This window comes from Engraulis encrasicolus, chromosome 20 (assembly GCF_034702125.1).
Source record: "Engraulis encrasicolus isolate BLACKSEA-1 chromosome 20, IST_EnEncr_1.0, whole genome shotgun sequence".
Classification (NCBI taxonomy): Eukaryota; Metazoa; Chordata; class Actinopteri; order Clupeiformes; family Engraulidae; genus Engraulis; species Engraulis encrasicolus.
The window spans coordinates 4,006,864-4,024,363 of NC_085876.1; the positions used below are offsets into that span (position 1 = coordinate 4,006,864).

General features: G+C 45.8%; 2 protein-coding genes across 3 annotated transcripts in view; one reads left to right on the forward strand and one right to left on the reverse strand.

Annotated features, from left to right (window-relative positions):
- Window positions 1-17,500, reverse strand: part of csmd2 (CUB and Sushi multiple domains 2) — a 551,148-nt gene that overhangs the window by 348,822 nt on the left and 184,826 nt on the right. The gene's annotated exons all lie outside the window — the stretch shown is intronic.
- Window positions 3,056-16,843, forward strand: uspl1 (ubiquitin specific peptidase like 1). 2 transcript variants are annotated; one of them, XM_063185159.1, is made up of 9 exons: window positions 3,056-3,114; window positions 3,837-3,955; window positions 4,540-4,662; window positions 5,127-6,675; window positions 7,148-7,240; window positions 8,148-8,289; window positions 8,759-8,881; window positions 9,252-9,412; window positions 12,127-16,843. In XM_063185159.1, the coding sequence occupies exons 2-9, from the start codon at window positions 3,875-3,877 to the stop codon at window positions 16,293-16,295; spliced, it is 6,441 nt and encodes a 2,146-aa protein (XP_063041229.1). In that variant the 5' UTR covers window positions 3,056-3,114; window positions 3,837-3,874; the 3' UTR covers window positions 16,296-16,843. The 2 variants fall into 2 exon arrangements, with proteins under 2 accessions (XP_063041229.1, XP_063041230.1); XM_063185160.1 differs by lacking the exon at window positions 3,056-3,114 and having other exon boundaries at window positions 3,130-3,955.

Consider the following 17,500-nt stretch of genomic DNA (forward strand, 5'->3'; position numbering starts at 1 on the left):
CAGTATCTAAAATTAACAGCAAATATTCATCAACAATGCATCAAAGTATAAATTCCAAAGGCCAATAAAGGAATAAGTAATTTGAATACACAATATTTATCTAGTCAAACAACAAAACAAAAAAAATGTACTACCAGTTGTTTTAAAAGCTATTTCTCAAATATCTAGTCCATTGGTGTGACCTGTTTGTCCTTTGGTGTGATACTCCAAAGTGTCACACCATAGGACTTTTACCATCACACCATAGGACTTTTACCATCACACCATAGGACTTTTGAGCTTTTGAGTTAATTTAAAGCCATGTCGTTGCCAACTGAAATACAATTTCACCTTTAGTAAGATGCATTTTCATACAACTATTTAAGAAAAAAATATGAAAAATATACACTATTGTCAAAATGTATTTTATGGCTGTCACACCAAAGGACTACAAAACTAATACATCTTGTGGTAACAAAACATAGCCTAATTGATTGACAGAAGAACTCTGAGAGAAAATTCTAATATCCACCCTTGCCATTGGCTTCTTAAGGGTCTAAAGTCACAATTTATGTACCGCTGGAGCTTCAACAATAGATAATTATCCACAGAATTAACCAAAAATATGATGTCACACCACAGGACATTGTTTTCTGCGACAAAGTTCCATAAGTCCATACGGTCTCAGAAAAACAGGAAAAAAATTAAGCATTGCCACTTGCTAAAATAGACACCTTGAAAAACATGCCAGGGTTGTTTAGACAAATGACTGAGCTTTGATTATTTATTTAAAAATGTTTTAATACGGAGAACCAGGCTTGCCTCAGTCACACCATAGGACAAATGTGACATTTGACTCAAAATTAAGTATACTTATCTAAGCTCTGTGTTTATTACACATTACTTTTTCACAACAACGACATTAGTTTAATCATTTAAAGCATTGACAATTTTGAAAGCATGAATTTACTTAATTTTAAGAGCCTGCGACAGCAAAATTTACACGTCACGTCATCTACCCACATACCGACAGGCCGTTAGACCAATATAGACAAATATAAATACACAGACGGAAATGTAGTACAGATGTGTAGAGAGACAAACACACAGACAGAGATGGCATGTGCAGACAGGCAGGGTCAAATACTTTTTTGGAGACTCAGATGTCAGGTGGCGTAACAGCATCTACAGCCCATAAATGACAGCAATTGATATGCTGCAGTGAATATGCTTCTTAGATAAGTCTACTAAAACAAAACAAAAAAAAGCATGCAATCGTGGCACTGGCTGTCGTTGCGCTGTCCTGACGTGTGCTACTGCTGAAACTTCACTGACCCATGTACAGACAGACAGACAGACAGACAGACAGACAGACAGACAGAAATGACAGATTTACAGACAGACAGACAGACAGAGATGACAGATTTACAGACAGACAGACAGATAGAGAGACAAACAGACAGACAGACAGGCAGACAGAAACACAGACAGACAGGCAGAATCACAGACAGACAGACAGCTTGGCATTGATGCGGACCGAGCGTTTGAAGTCCCCCGCTGAGAGGGGCGAATCTATTTCACATCTCCGATATAATCCCTGACAGAGCACGCCTGCTCAGATTTCATGCTAAGACAACCCATGCTATCACACTCACCATCTTTTCTATTTATCTTTCTCCTTTATCGGTCTCTCTTTCTTATTCGTCTCTTCCTTTTATTTTTACCACCATTCCTCCTTTATTCCTCCATCACTCTGTCTTGCCTTCTCTCTCTCTCTCTCTCTCTCTGTCTCTCTCTGTCTCTCTCTCTCTCTCTCTCTCTCTCTCTCTCTCTCTCTCTCTCTCACACACACACACACACACACACACACACACACACACACACACACACACACACACACACACACACACACACACACAAACACACACACACACACACACACACACACACACAGTATGGCTGCCATGGAAACTAGATAGCAAAAGAACAAAATGGCATCTTGAGCACAGCCAAGGGAGAGATGAACAGATAGAGAGAGAGGGGGGGGTAACAGAGAAAACGAGAGAAAAATGGTGGCATGCGGGAGAAGGCGGATTTGGGGAGGGGGAATGGAGGAGGATTCTGTCTGATGCTTGAAATGGATAAGTTCTCCCCATGTCTCTTTTGTAGGCTAGAGTCGCATTCTGAGACTGCGTCGCCCCGGCAGCCGCCATCAGAGACATGCCAAGCCAGCAGCCATCCCCAGTGACATTTAAAACCCCACTGATAAGAGTCTGCCATAAATCAGAAAGGAGAGAGGAACTTTTTTTTTTAAGCTATACTCCTCCTAATCCCATGCAGTCCGAGGGCCCTGTGGGGGACAGAGTGGAGTACACATCTTCAGACAGTCTTTTATTTTCTTATAGGCTTTATAATAACAATAATAGGCTAATAATAATAATATTAATCAATATAATAATAATAATAATAATAATAATAACAACAACAACAACAACAACAACAACAACAACAACAACAACAACAACAACAACAACAACAACAACAACAACGACAACAATAATAATAATAAAGGAAAAATGTACATTTTACTGAATAAAACATTTAGGGATTTGGAGGAGGCAAAGAAAAACAATTGCTAAAACATTAAAAGTGAAATAGGCTAAAGAAAAATGAAGGAATAGGCTACTACAGTAGGCCTACTTATATGAATAACAGCAACAGTATGCCTAATAACGGCAGCCTAATCATCATCATCATCATCATCATCATCATCATAGCCTTAGAAACATTTTCAGTTAGTTCCTACAGGCTGTTCTCTCTGGTTAGGTCTATATGAAGAAAAGCTGAATCATAAACGTCAATTGCAGGCCACTGTTGATGTTATTATTATTATTATTATTATTATTATTATTATTATTATTATTATAAATAAATGGCTCATAAATTGCTCCTCCTTCCAGCGTTTTGAAGCTGTCGGAAATATTCCTCCAGCCCTGCGAGTGTCACTGTTGCTGCACCATTTAAACCCGCCTCTGCCCACTGCAATGCGACAGGAGAAGAAGGACCGGAAGTCCGACGTTTGTTGTGCGAAGCTCACGACACGCTTCTCCTGCCGGACCAAATATTCTTTCCAAGGTAATTTGGGACGAATATCGGATACTTTGTGAAAGAAAATGGTATTGTTGTGTCGTTTACTTATCCGGTTGCAAGGAGAGTCATTCATTGTTTTGCCTTTGAGCGGCATGTGTGTCTCCGCGGCATGCATCTCATCCACAGCCCGTGCCTGTTCTGATATCTCTGCTCTGTCTGGCAAGTGCAGCCTATGTTGGTCTCTCGGTTAGATACGCAGCTCGATTAATGAGGGAATGTAAGGATATGTGAAAATGTAAAGGTTTGATCCGGTAACGTAAAATCATATTTTTTTGGTGACTGATTTGGGCATCGATACACCAGCAACATGCTACTAGTTAGCAGGATACAGCTATGTACTTTGGTCATGAGTTAAGTGCTATTCATTTGATGGGAATGCTGGTAATCCCACTGCTTTTTTAAATGCTACTGTGCTACTTTGAACCGCTTGAAAGTCGCCCAGGGAGTTTTAGATGTGTGTTTTCATTTTGCCACTATGTCAAAATATGTTCGCCACGCGGGTTTGCACTTATGGGACTTGTCAAGCCTTCGGCCATTTGATTGGCTAAGCAGGCCTGTCAGTCAGAACGTGTTTCAACATATCTCCACCTACTCTCTGTTAGCGCCTTTACCTGATGGTGTTGTTGTTTACCCTATGGTGAATGAATCTGCTAGCAATACGATGTTACAACGTTAATGTTGATAGTAACGTGTTTATCTGTGTTTAGATATGAGTTCCGGGAGTCGTCGGCGGCAGTTGTAAAGGATGGTGCCCAGCTTCACGATGACTGGAGGCGGGTCTGGTGGTACAGGTTCAGCCCCTGCCTGGGCGGGGTATTTGGGAAAAGTCAGTTCAACACCCGGTTCTCTCCGACCGCTGTCACATGTGCAAAGCAAAGCTCCAAAATAGGCTATATTGTTCTCGATTTTATTTGATTCCTGAAAAACATGTCTGAAAATTGTACTACAACATAAGATGAACATATTGTGCCAATGGAAATCACAAGTTTGTAAAGGCTGAAGTTTTATTTTTCTAACAGCTACTTTCTCTGTGTAGGCTACGTAGGCCTACTTATATGTAAAATTATTGTAGGCCTATTATAAGTTACTAAATTAAAATATTTCCCTTTTTTATTCAATCAAGTTAAGCTGCTTATCTTTTTCTCTTCTCTTTTCTATTCTATTCAATTCAAGTATGTTCTACACCATTATATTTTACTAGTGTGACATGACTAACTGAAGGCAACCCAGAGTGTACTAAGTGTGAGAGAAGAATAAGTGCTCAAATGCCTTGTTTTTTTCTCTCACACTATTGGGGATCCTTTAGAGTGTCTGTCTGAGATAAAAAATACATCCATCACACGAGTGTCCAGTAAGCAGATATACTGTGTGGCTGTTGTGTGTATTCATATGTTGTTCTCTTGCTCTCAGTCCCAGGACCCCCCTGCTCCTCCCCAGACATGCCCGTGGTGCGAGGCCAAGGGACAGACCGTCACACTGCGTACCTATGCCATCAACCTGCACGAGACCATACGCCTCTGCCCCAGCCCTATGGTAAGCCACACATAGCCTCACAGCTATGATGAGCTTTACACTCTTATGCACTTCTGCCCTAGCCTTATGGTAAACCATACAGTTACATGAAAGCATCCGCTAAGTGTAATGTATTATTATTATTATTATTATTATTATTATTATTATTATTGAGGTGGATTTGAGTGCCATGAAAAGCTCTATATAAAACGTATGTATTATTATTAGTCAAATAATCTTTTGTGCTCTTTTAGATGAAAATCTGTACTTATTAACTGACATTTACTGGCCATTTCTAGTAATGCTTTATTTTTTGTGACTCAGCCTGTGCACTTCTTTTGAGATGACCCCATGCTGGTAGCATGCCGAAAATGTAAAGTGTTGATGGTAAAAAAATCTCTCTCTCTCTCTCTCTCTCTCTCTCTCTCTCTCTCTCTCTCTCTCTCTCTCTCTCTCTCTCTCTCTCTCTCTCTCTGTATGTGCAGTGTATATTTCCCCTGGTTAGCAGGCCCCTGGATGTGGTGCTGGCAAGTCTGTCCTCCTCCTCCCCCACCACTCTCCCTGCCCAGCCCCTGTCCGACCACCACACACCCCCCTCCCCAGAATGCCCAGACGTCCTCACCCCGCCTGCCAAGCGGCCCAGAACACAAGAAGCCTGCGCTCTCAATCTCAACGGCTCTGATGTCAACACCAGAACCGCAGACGCCTCGTTGGACACTTGTTCCGCAGGAATAACCGGTTCCACTGCCAAAGAGAACATGCGGAGGCAGAACGGTTTTGGTGAGGGCGAGACGCACATCGTTCATGATGGCGAAGACGACGGCATGATGATTGAGGCTGGGCCGTCTCCTAGGAAACATGATGATGATGATGATGATGGTGGTGGTGATGATCGCCATGGCGATGGCTTTAGCAGGATGGAGGGGTGCATGTCCGGAGAGGAGATGGAGACAAGTGGAGCGGGCAGCACCAGCAGCGCAGAAGGAGGAGGAGGAGGAAGAAGAGAGGACTCTCACACACTGGCCACGTGTGCGTCGTCCTCTGGCCCCGAGCTGCTATGCTCTGACATTCGGACGCCCGTCAAGCCAGCTCAGCAGGAGGCCTCGGGGGTAACCGCGACAACGGAGACAGCGGTGGAGTGCCCCGTTGCCCATGGCGGCGGCTCATTAAAGGGCGTGAGCGATCATCTGGAGTCCTCGTCTTTGTCCTCCTCCTCTTCCTCCTCTGGGCCGTACGCCACAGTAACTGGAGCGGCTGTGGCAATGGAAGAGGAATGCCCTGGCTCGCGGCGACGTGCGGCAAAGAACACAGATGAGCTCCAACCCTCCAATGCAGCGACGACGGCGATGACTGTGGTGGTGACGGCGGCAGCAGCAGCAGCAGCGGACGAATCCTCCAGCAGCTATGCTCCGGGCCATCCCCAACCCTCTGAGGCATTGTCGTCCACCTCAGCGATCCCGGGGATGAAGACTGTAGCGAGAGCTGAATGCCACAGTGCCACAGACAACAGCTTGTTAAAGAGCATGGCTGACTCCCAGTCCTCTCTGCTGGGGGAAGTAGCAACTGAAAAGTTGACAGCAGATGGAATAAAGGTTCATCTCAAGTCCTCTGATCCATCCGCAGTGGTAGGGGGACTGTCGGCGAAGTTGCAAACAGATGGTATAAACTCTGATCTTCAGTCCGTTGATCCATCCTCCGTGGTGGGGGCACTAGCAGGAAAGTTACAAGCAGATGGAATGAAGTTTGGTCTTCAGTCCTCCGAGCCATTGTCAGCTGCCAAAGTCCAGCCGTCGTCGTCGTCCTCCTCCTCCTCCTCCAATGCCGATCAGAAATTGTCCCCTACCGGTGATGCCAGCTGGCTGGACGCTATGCTGGTGGCCCTGTGCCAGTGCCGGGCCCTCGCCGCCCCGAGGGACAACAAGCGGAGACGCGGACGGAAGAGGAAAGGCGCGGAGTGCACAGAGCCGCACGTGATGGAGCTGTGCTCCCGATACCGCAGCGCCTCGGCCGCCCTCCAGCCCGACCGGGAGACGGGTGAGTAGGGGAATGATGTGACAAGTCATGTATATATATACGCCAGTGATATTTGCTTTGGAAAAAAAAGGTCAAACATAGACATGAAAGAGCCCTCGGTCTCAGTTCATTGCATGTTGATTTGTTTTGTAAATGTCATGCTTCTCAAAACTGTTAAGCGTCTTCTACATCACGGGTTCCCAAACTTTACCATGACAAGGCCCCCATATGCCGGTAGATTCCAGCCAAAGCCCCACTATTTTTTTTACGGAGACCTGGTTTCACAACTCAATGAAGATGGTGCATTCCTAAACCCTTTCAAGTACTACAGAAAGCATAATACTCTCAGAACTCTCAGTTCATTGCATGTTGATTTTGTTTTGCAAATGTCATGCTTCTCAAAACTGTTAAGCGTCTTCGACGTGCCTTCTCCCATGTTGAGCGACTGTTTTATCTGTCTTTATCCGCTCATGCTTGTTTTCTTCCTTTCTAGAAGCTGACCTACTTCGAGATGTGGAGATGAAGTTGTCTGAGCTGCGCTCATCTGCTCTGCAGCTACTTCAGAAGCCCCTTCAGCTCAGACTCGGTGAGCAGTTGCATAACCAGCATAAAACCAGCACCCTCACAATCGCCATGCTACAAAGCTAAGTTAACCTTGTGGTAGCGGTAAATCATCTAATAGGAAAGCTTAGAGTCCTAATTTTCTTCACTAAATGATGCCTGCAGGTACATCTATTAACAGGTTTACCACTTCCTGTTGGTTAACAAACCCTAGTTTACTACTAAACCAGCTTCTTCGTACAGGCTCCAGTTACATAACCAGCATAATATGAGCTGCCTCACAATCATCATTGTCACCATCACTGCTGTCACTGTCATGAGCACCAGTTTTACATCATTTCACAGCATCTGCATCCTTATTGTCATCACAGTTAACAACAACAACAGCAGCAGCGTCACTATTGCTATTATGGCCAACATTACAATCACAAACATTAGCACCATTTCTGCCTGATTCCTCATCATCAACTCCATCATTACTGAGTCTGTCACCATCAATATTTCCACCACTTGTGATCCAAACACACGCATACATGCATGTACACACACACACACACACACACACACACACACACACACACACACACACACACACACACACACACACACACACACACACACACACTTGCTCTCTCTCTCTCCCTCTCTTGTTTTCTGTCCTCTCTCTCTCTCTCTCTCTCTCTCTCTCTCTCTCTCTCTCTCTCTCTCTCTCTCTCTCTCTCTCTCTCTCTCTCTCTCTCTCTATTCAATTTAAGTTTGATTTGGTGGCATGCCTGTTTGTATAGTGTCAGTATTACCAAAGCTTACAGAGAACATGAATATAACAGTATTAAAGGCATTTAAGAACATTGTAAACAAGAATATCAGAAAGATGTAGTATACACACACACACACTCTAACTCTCTCTCTCTGTCTATCTCTCTCTCCTCCAGAGCTAACTCGTCGTACAGAGGCGTCTCCTGCACTATCACTCCCTGTGCTTCTGGATCAGGACGAGCAGGCAAAGGATGTGTTCCAGCACTCCGTATCCTGGGAGAGCCAGTGCTATGCATGCGGCTGCAGCTCTGACAGCCGGTGGGTACAATGTCCCCATTTTCACAGCCATAAACGTGCCGTACTAAGGCTTTGCTGACCCCCCCCAGCCCCCACAGTGGGGTTGGGCTGCTGCTACCTTAGATAGGCAAGACATTCTTTAGGCACGGATCAAAGTGGAAAGGAGGTTTCTAGTTTATAATAAGGTAGTGTGACGAGTAGCACAGATAAATGTGCCCTTTGGTGGGTAGTCAGAGTGTTGGGCTGTTTGATGGGTGCAGTGTGATTGCATTCTGACCATCCGTGATGGCTAGGCCTGTAGTGAGAACTGGTTTGTCTTTCAGTCAGTCCATTGATTGGGTAGTGAAGTGTCTTATTTGGTGAGTTGTGGCCATATTTAAATGAAATGTAAAAATCAATCTCTCTCTCTCTCTCTCTCTCTCTCTCTCTCTCTCTCTCTCTCTCTCTCTCTCTCTCTCTCTCTCTCTCTCTCTCTCTCTCTCTCTCTCAGGTGCAGCAACACTGTGACTGTCCATGCCTATCTGTTGTCTGGCTTCCATCCTCTGAGTGCCCCTGTCCAGATCACATGCAGCCGCTGCCAGACCAACCTGCAGAAGAAAATCCTGAAGGAGAGGTAAGGACAACAGCATGTGCCTCTCAAAACTACCTCTCCAGCAACATAAAATGTGTATCTAAACAATTCACTGTACATCTCCAACAATGTAAAATGTGCATCTCTCAACAGTATCTATCCAACAATATAAAACACACTTTCTTCACTTTGTTCTATCCTCTGAAGAGAAAGAAGTGAGCGAGAGAAACTAATCTTGAGAGATATGTTCTTAAAAGTATGCCCAGTTTTAACTGAAGTCTAATATGTATTCTAAATGTGTTCTGCAGAGACATGAAGGATATGAGGGGAATTCAGAAAGAAGGATGGTCTTCAAGAGTAATATGTAACTATTGTTTTTTTTGTGTGTGGCTTGTCTTTTTCCTTGTCCTAGTCTACCTGTGGTGTTTGCGGTTCACTTTGATGATGGTCTGGCAGAGGACGTTGTGACGGCGTGTTCGTTTGGCCCTAGTGATGGCCCGTATGTCGCCACGGTGGTGATTGAGCACAGGCGACCCGAGAACATCTTTGTGTCATGGAGCCGACAACAAGATGGTAAGTTATAGAACATTTGTGTGGCATGCAGAAAGACGCTTGTCGCTGGATGTGGGTGCACATCCAAATTAACTTCTACAGGTGGGTCATTCCATGTCAATTCACACGCCTTCCCCACATGACCCTCTCCGATTTAGCCAATATCTCACATACAGGTACCATTTGATGTCAATTGAAAGAATACCAAGTATTAGCACCCTACGTCTAACGGTTGCGGAGATGAAGCCCTCCAAAGTTGGGGTGCCATGCCCACTTTTCAAGCCTGTGAATTGCATACAAAATTTACAAGCAGATTTTGACACCTCTGGTTTTAGTTTGAAGGAAGATACAGGCCTAAAAATCACCATGACCCCTCAATATGACCCTGTCTACCAGATGATGTACTTACAAATGGCATGCCTTGATTATTTTTGGCTATATTAAGCCTTAAAAACTGAATTAGTGAAACGCATGTTGAAGAGTCTTGCCACTTTGGGGTTCCAGATCTTGGAAACAATGTATGCTTTGGGAGTTATAATTGATTTTTCATCATATTTGGGAACAGTACAGTGTATTCCAAAAAAAGTAGGGCACTCAGCCTTTTAATGATGGAATAGGAGGGAATCAAAAACAGCTTTTGGACAAAATGACCTTACGGTACCCTCTACTTCAGGCCTCAAATTAACCATGTGGGCACTTGATGACTGGAACGCCCTTTTAACCCCATGTACAGTAGCACTGTATCAAACATTCAAGCTTGGAAAAACGTTGTTTTTCAAAGTTCTTCATATTAATCTTGGCCTTCAAAGTATATGTTTTTGTCTATGTCTTATCACAGTGTCTGGTTTGTCTGCTGCCATCTGCTGGTCAAAAAACGCAACAACAGTGTAATGTAAGAAAACAAAAGGGGTTGGAAAGTCTTGCCCATAATTTACCAATAAAGTAGCCGAGAAATCTAGACGCCCCTAGGGGTTAAGCTCGCTAGGCTACCAATAAAGCACTTTAATTCTACAGTATATTGCTATATATTAATTATGATTTTAACGAGCATTATACAGAATGCTCAATCATGATTACATTTCTACCAGGACACCCCCACCCCCACGTCTGGTAGAAATGTAGTGCAGGGTGAGGCCATCTTGGGAGTCGGGACTGGCATCATGATTGAGCATTAATCAGTCACACTTAGGAAATTATTTAAACTAGAAATATTCATCATGCTTGTTAAAATCATAACTATATAGCAATATACTGTATAATAATTACAGTGCTTTATTGGTTAATTATGGGCAAGATTTTCCAGCCCCTTTTGTTTTTTTACATTACGCTGTTGTTACTTTTTTAGACCAGCAGATGGCAGCAGACAAAACAGACACTGTGATACGATATAGAGAAAAACACATACTTTGAAGGCCAAGATTAATATGAAGAACTTTGAAAAACAACGTTTTTCCAAGCTTGAAAGTTTGATGCAGTGCTACTGTACATGGGGTTAAAAGGGCGTTCCAGTCATCAAGTGCCCACATGGTTAATTTGAGGCCTGAAGTAGAGGGTACCGTAAGGTCATTTTGTCCCAAAGCTGTTTTTGAGTCCCTCCTATTTTATCTTTTAAAGTCTGAGCGTCCTACTTTTTTTGGAATACACTGTACAGTTCCCAAATATGATGGAAAATCAATTAGAACTCCCAAAGCATGCATAGGTTCCAAGATCTGGAACCCCAAAGTGGCAAGACTCTTCAACACGCGTTTCACTAATTCAGTTTTTAAGGCTTAATATAGCCAAAAATAATCAAGGCATGCCATTTGTAAGTACATCATCTGGTAGACAGGGTCATATTGAGGGGTCATGGTGATTTTTAGGCCTGTATCTTCCTTCAAACTAAAACCAGAGGTGTCAAAATCTGCTTGTAAATTTTGTATGCAATTCACAGGCTTGAAAAGTGGGCATGGCACCCAAACTTTGGAGGGCTACATCTCCGCAACTGTTGGGGTGCTAATACTTGATATTCTTTCAATTGACATCAAAAGGTACCTGTATGTGAGATATCAGGTTAATCAGAGAGGGTCACCTGGGGAGATTCTAGGGAATCATGTGAATTGACATGGAATGACCCAGGTGCTAAAGAATAGCTGCAGACAATAGGAAACGATTGGTTTGCACCCTGCACGCTCCAAATGTATTACCTGTATTCATTTCAATCATACGTTTGGTACCCCTGGTACTCCAACAACATAATTTAATGAAAACGTACAGTTTTGATCCCTCCCTGGACCTTATGGTGTTGGTGCACAGGCACACTGTGCAGACCAACTGTTTTGTACTATGGAGAAACACGCTGGCATGTCACCCAGGGCGACATGCGGCAGATCGCAAGAAAGGCTGCCGTGAAGAAGTGAATGCCACCAGGCGAGAGCCACCAACCGAGCCTGGCAGCGGTCGGCACAGATTGGAATTAAACTTTCCCCTCCGCTCAGTGCCGCTTAAATGTCACTTTATTAATATCGCCGAGCCCAGCTGACCTTTCCCTTATGAGTCTCACAATTTGTGTTCTGTCAGAAGAGTTTGACTGGGCGTAATGGGCAACGGGCTGTTATATGATGACTCCATTTTAAAATCTCATCAATTTAAATCACTACAGAAGAAAAAAGGTGCAGAGGTCGTTGGCAAAACAATATTACAACTTGCTAACCCCACTCTTTAAAATTTTTATATATTTTTTCTTTATTTCTGTCTAGGGTCCTGGAGAGCATATCGAGACTTTACAGACGTAAGGGGCACACCTCACCCAAAGCTGGACATCCGTGCCAAGGACATCCACCTTGTCTTCTGGGAGGTTGAGCCAAAAGACCCACCTAAACCCGCAGCACGGAAGTCGGCCAAAGCACCTGTGACAGCAAGGCGGCGTAGAGATCAGAAGGTGTCCTCCTCACTGGACAGTCAGACAGAAGAAGAGCCGCCCTCGTCAGTTCTACTCTCCAAACCACAAAGAGCCACGCCCTCATCGCTCTCCAGCCAGGCAGGGGTTAAACCAGCCTCGTTGCTATCGAGACACACCGTGGAAGATGGAATCACATCTGATGCAGGTTTAACAGTTAAAGAAGCTTCCTTGTTGGCAGGCCATGAAACAGAAGATGAGGATGATCATACACCTTTGTTATTGGTTCAAGAAGCCTTGTCGCTATCGAGACGCACATCGGAAGAGGCAGCAGACGTGCCTGTTGAGGAGGCTTTTAATGTTCCGTTGTCATCCGATAGTCCCATGGAAGATGAAGTCATCTCATTATGTGACAGTCAGACGTTGAAGAAAGCTCCCTTGTTACCAGCCGGGCACGAACAGGAATTAAACCCCTTATCCTCAGCCTGTCACTCTGTAGAAACTGCCTCCTCATCAGGTAACACTGAGAATAAGGCATCTTTGTTGCAGAACAGAGACCCACAGAACAAAGTCCCTGCATCGCAAGACCAACCGACTAAGGACTTATCCCTCTTGTCCTTGCACGGCACAGTGGAAGAGAGAATGGGAGAAACACTGCCCTCAGACGACTTCTCTCTATCGTACCCCCACGAGGACACATTTGCGGAGGCCCTTAGGCCAGGTGACCCCAACGCCAGTGCCATGGACACCTCCATAGGGAGTACTACACTGCTGGAGACGTTTGAAGGACTTTCTCATAATGACATTGTCTCCCTCACTACGGAAACGCCTTCGGGGAAGGCCAGGGGTGGCGCCTGGACGGCTCTTCAGAACTCTGCTGCGGTGGCAAGAGGTGTGTCTAAAGGTGACAACACAAGACAACCAAGAGGTGGGTCCGAGGAAGGCCAAGTAGTCGCACCCTCCAGTCCACACTTAGTGAGACGCAGCAGAAGGCTGGAGGTGAAACGAGAGCAAGAAGAGGAGGAGGAGGAGAAGAAGCATGAACAGGACACGAAAGACGGTGAACAGGGAGGGGTGGAGCTTGGACAGGAAACTGCCCAGTGCAGCACCAGGAAAGTCACACCCCACAAACAAGCCCCCAAGAAGCCCGTCGTCTGTCTCAGGTCCCTGAGTTTGTCGGCACAGACCCTGGCAAGCCATAGTAACACCGTGCTCATCCCAGCGGATCACACACACACCACCGCGGATGCTGGTGTTGGATCTGGACAAAGTCCAAATTTAGAGCAGAACACGCCGTTGCCCAGTGGGCCGATGATCAGCCCAGTAGTGGTTAAACCGATGCCAGGTAGAACCCTGAATCGGCAGAACTCCACTGGCACTTTGCAGCAGCAACCCCCTTCACAGCACTCCTCTCAAGAAACCACAGACGCTGGCCTGAAAACCCCAAACAGGCAGGCGTCTAAATGTGTAGTTATGCTGAGCCCATTGCAGCAGAACAAAATTCTGTTACAGATGCTGGCGAAAGACAGGGATGCACACAACCCCCCAACGACAATCACGGAGGTATCCCTCACCTCGTTACAAAAACAAAAAGTAGCCCTACTCTCGCCAACAACACCCAAGCCCAAGTCACCCATCGTCATCCCAACATCAACCCCAACGGCTTCAAAAGTAACAATACGCAATCCAAGACCACCCAAGTCAACTAAAGTAAGCCCTCCAAATGCACCTTCACTATCAGCAACAGCTCCTGGCTCAAAGCCTCTACCTCAAACACCACCTGTGAAGCAAGGCCCAGTTCAGCAAAAGCCACCCGCGAAGCAAGGCAAAGTTCGTGACACTCCACCCAGCATCCATCTGTCTTTGGTCGAACCTACGGCTCAGAGTCCTGCAAAGCAAGGGCCGCTTCTTATTAAACTTACTCCAGAATCGCTGGGTATGCACAAACCTGAAGTGCAAACTGCACCCTCCATGCACAAAGAAACCGCAAAGCCCACAGCTGTGCAGAATCCTACTGTGACAATGGACGCGAGGAGTCTGCCAGACACACAGATACAAACGCCAACAGAGACACAGCCGGCACAAGCAATGCACACTCCTGAAAAGACGGGGGCTGGGAATATAAAGCCACCAATGCCTTCACTGCAACCACTGCTAGCCCCCCAACCCCTGCCAATTCAAAATAAAGTGCAGCCCCCATCACAAATATTACCAGTGCAAAACTCAGTACAGCCACCAGAACAAACTCAGCTGGTTCATAACTCTCATCAGCAAAACCCACCTCTGAAGCCACTACACACCCCGTCAGCACAAAACGCTGACACGCACAACCCACTACTGCAACCAGTACCAACAATCAGTACAATCCAAAATCAATATGACCAAACCACAATGGACACCTTGCCACTCGACACCATTATCACCCTGAACCTGGACATAGAAATGGCGCCTCCGACGGACGCAGAGCCTGAGCACCCACCAGAGTCGGCAAACCCAGTCGTACAGAATCTAAATGTAATGGCATCCCAGAACCCAACACCCCCAACAGCATCATTGACTGCCTTGCCGCCATGCCTCTCCACAGCCTCAGACCCAAAGAAAATTCTGCAGTCGCTAGAATACCCTACCTTTTCAGAGAATTTGATGCCGCTACCCTCAATGACTGAGGCCAGTGCTGTTGAAACACCAGGTCTTCAAACCCCTCTCTCACAACCTACCAAATTAATGTCAGTTCCTCCAATGACAACTAGAGACAGCTTGCAAAGCCCCGCCCAAGCAGCACCAACAGACAGCTGGTCGGCCGAGGACACAGAGATCCCATTGAACCTGGACACGGAGATGGACTTTGCTGAACAAAATGAAACGGAGGACGAGGCAGATGAGTCTGACCTTATCCTGCCCTCTATTGTGAAGCCCCATTCCCAAATGACTGTCCCCAAGTCTGCTGCGGTGGACACATCCACATTGCAGCCCCCCATCTCTCCCGCACCCACTCCTTCCCCAGCCTCTTCCTTGTCTAGCGTGTCCCACAAATCTAAGCCCTCTCCCCCACCAAACCAACCATCGACCATACAGCAGCAGAAGCTGCAGCCCAGTGTCACAGTGTCCAAGGAGAAAGAGGAGAGCTCTAAGGTGCCGACCTTGCCCAAGGTCACACTGCAGCCGACGTCTTCTCGACCCCACATGTTCAGCGGCTTCAAGTTCCACCAGCCTAGCGTGCCTGGGGACGAGTTGCCATTGTCTGGGGCAACCGCTGCCTCCTCGTCGGCAGCAACCGGACCCACAGCTCTACTGAACGGTTTTGTCTCCAGGCAACCAGTCTCAAGGCCGTCGGTGGCCATGCCCCACCCCAGCCTACCCTCTCATGCTCCAGCTCCCAAACCCAATGCCTCTCTCGGCAAGATGGCTGCCAAATCTTCTTCGTCGCCACCCCTGACTGGTCTGGCAGCACTGGTAGGCGGGAAGAAGCCGGGATCACTGCCAACGGGAGCGAGGCTGATGGGAGAAAAGACCTCACCCCCTGGTGGCCAGGAGGACAGCAAATCTGCAGCCATGCGTCTCAAACTCCTGAAGAAGCTCAAAGCCAAGAAGAAACAACTGGCCAAACTGGACCGCATGATGCAGCAAAGAGGGGGCGGTGCCTCCCAGTGCCACAGTGCCCCGCCCAGTGTGATGGGTAACTCCTCCATAGACACCAGCCCCACAGGCTCAACCCACCTGCTGTCGCCACCTGCAGCCAGCACCACCACCCCTTCTCCTGCCTCCTCTGATGGAACGGAGATTCTGGAAATGCTGGCCGGGGGAGGGGGAGGAGGGCTGGATGCCCTCATGGGGGTCCCGGAGAGACTCCACAACGTGGCTAGGGGCCCCCACATGGCAGCCACAGGGGCCCCGGCGGGAGGAGGGGGTGGTAGTAGTGACTTCACAAATATTGATGACTTTCTGGATGGTGTCATCTTTGATACCAGCGTAGGGGCGGAGAAAGAAGTGGAGAACACAGACTTCGACTCACTAGACATGTTCTTTTAAGGCTGAGATGTGTTTCTTTGATGGATGGGATGATGTGGTTTTACCCGCTACCATACACTGTACATGAGGAGGGCATGTCCTTATCAGAGAGCTCTTATGTTTGACTTTCTCAACATGTTCCTTAGAGTACTAAGATAGAATGCGCTTTGTCTCACACATGTCCTATGGTCTGTTGTATGAAGATCTTGTCCATTGTGTGTTGAACTGTTGGGTGATATTCATGTACTTTCAATGAGAGAGATGTTTGGTTACATACATGTCCTTGTAAGTAAAGAGTGGTTCTGTTGGGCTACATGCATGTTCTTTAATTGATAAGAGAGTATCTGTTGAGCCTTAACTTGCACCATCAAAAACTGTTATTGTGAGTGACAGTATACACAAGTAGCGTTGTGCACTTATTGTGAATAGCTAATTTATATATTTTGTACAGAAGTAGTTTCTGTTATGTACATAAAGAAAACAATTTGTTTAAATGTTATTAAAGTAAAGTGCGTTTAAAATAAATCTTTGTTTTTTCATATAAATAAAAAATCAATCCAAATACAAGATACAGTTTTGTAGCTCTTGACTTGACTCCGTACTCATATATTTTGAATTGTATAGTTTGTTAATTTTTTCATCCTCCAAATATCATCCCATGGCTGTTCAAGCCTTGTCTTCCTGGTCTTGTGGTGGTTTGTAATGACTGGGGAAAATGTGATTCTATGTCCAAGTTAGTTCATCACACCCAACTACTTGTACACAAACAGCAGTTGTCTGTAAAATACAAAATGCAAAATACGATTTCATGAAGTGATACAGTGAACATTACAATCGTGGAGACTACGCACAGACCTAGGGTCAATTTTACCAGGTTATTGAATGGAAGTAAGAAGCATACTTGTTTTAAAATATGTGCACTCCCGTCCTCGACTTGTGCTTGTGGCCTTGTGTGCTTTCCAATATGCAACCTTGCGTCCTCCACTTGTGCTTGTGGCCTCACGTTTTGCTGATGCCCAGCCTCTGTGGAGAAAACAATTAAGTTTTCCCGTTGCCAGGCTAGCCACAACAATTTTTGGGGGACTATTCTTCATTCACCAACCAGTTTGCAAATGGGAAAATGACTTCACAATTGAGCTTTTGCGAGATATTGAAATATAATGCTGTTGTCAGTGATGTCATCACGATGTATTACTTACTGGTACAATGCCACAAGCACAATTGGA

Coding starts and splice junctions, on each gene's coding strand:
- uspl1 (XM_063185159.1), top strand. CDS start 3,875: ATGGTGCCCAGCTTCACGATGACTGGAGGCGGGTCTGGTGGTACAGGT. Junction 6,676..7,147: donor CCAGCCCGACCGGGAGACGG/GTGAGTAGGGGA, acceptor CTTCCTTTCTAG/AAGCTGACCTACTTCGAGAT. Junction 8,290..8,758: donor GGCTGCAGCTCTGACAGCCG/GTGGGTACAATG, acceptor TCTCTCTCTCAG/GTGCAGCAACACTGTGACTG.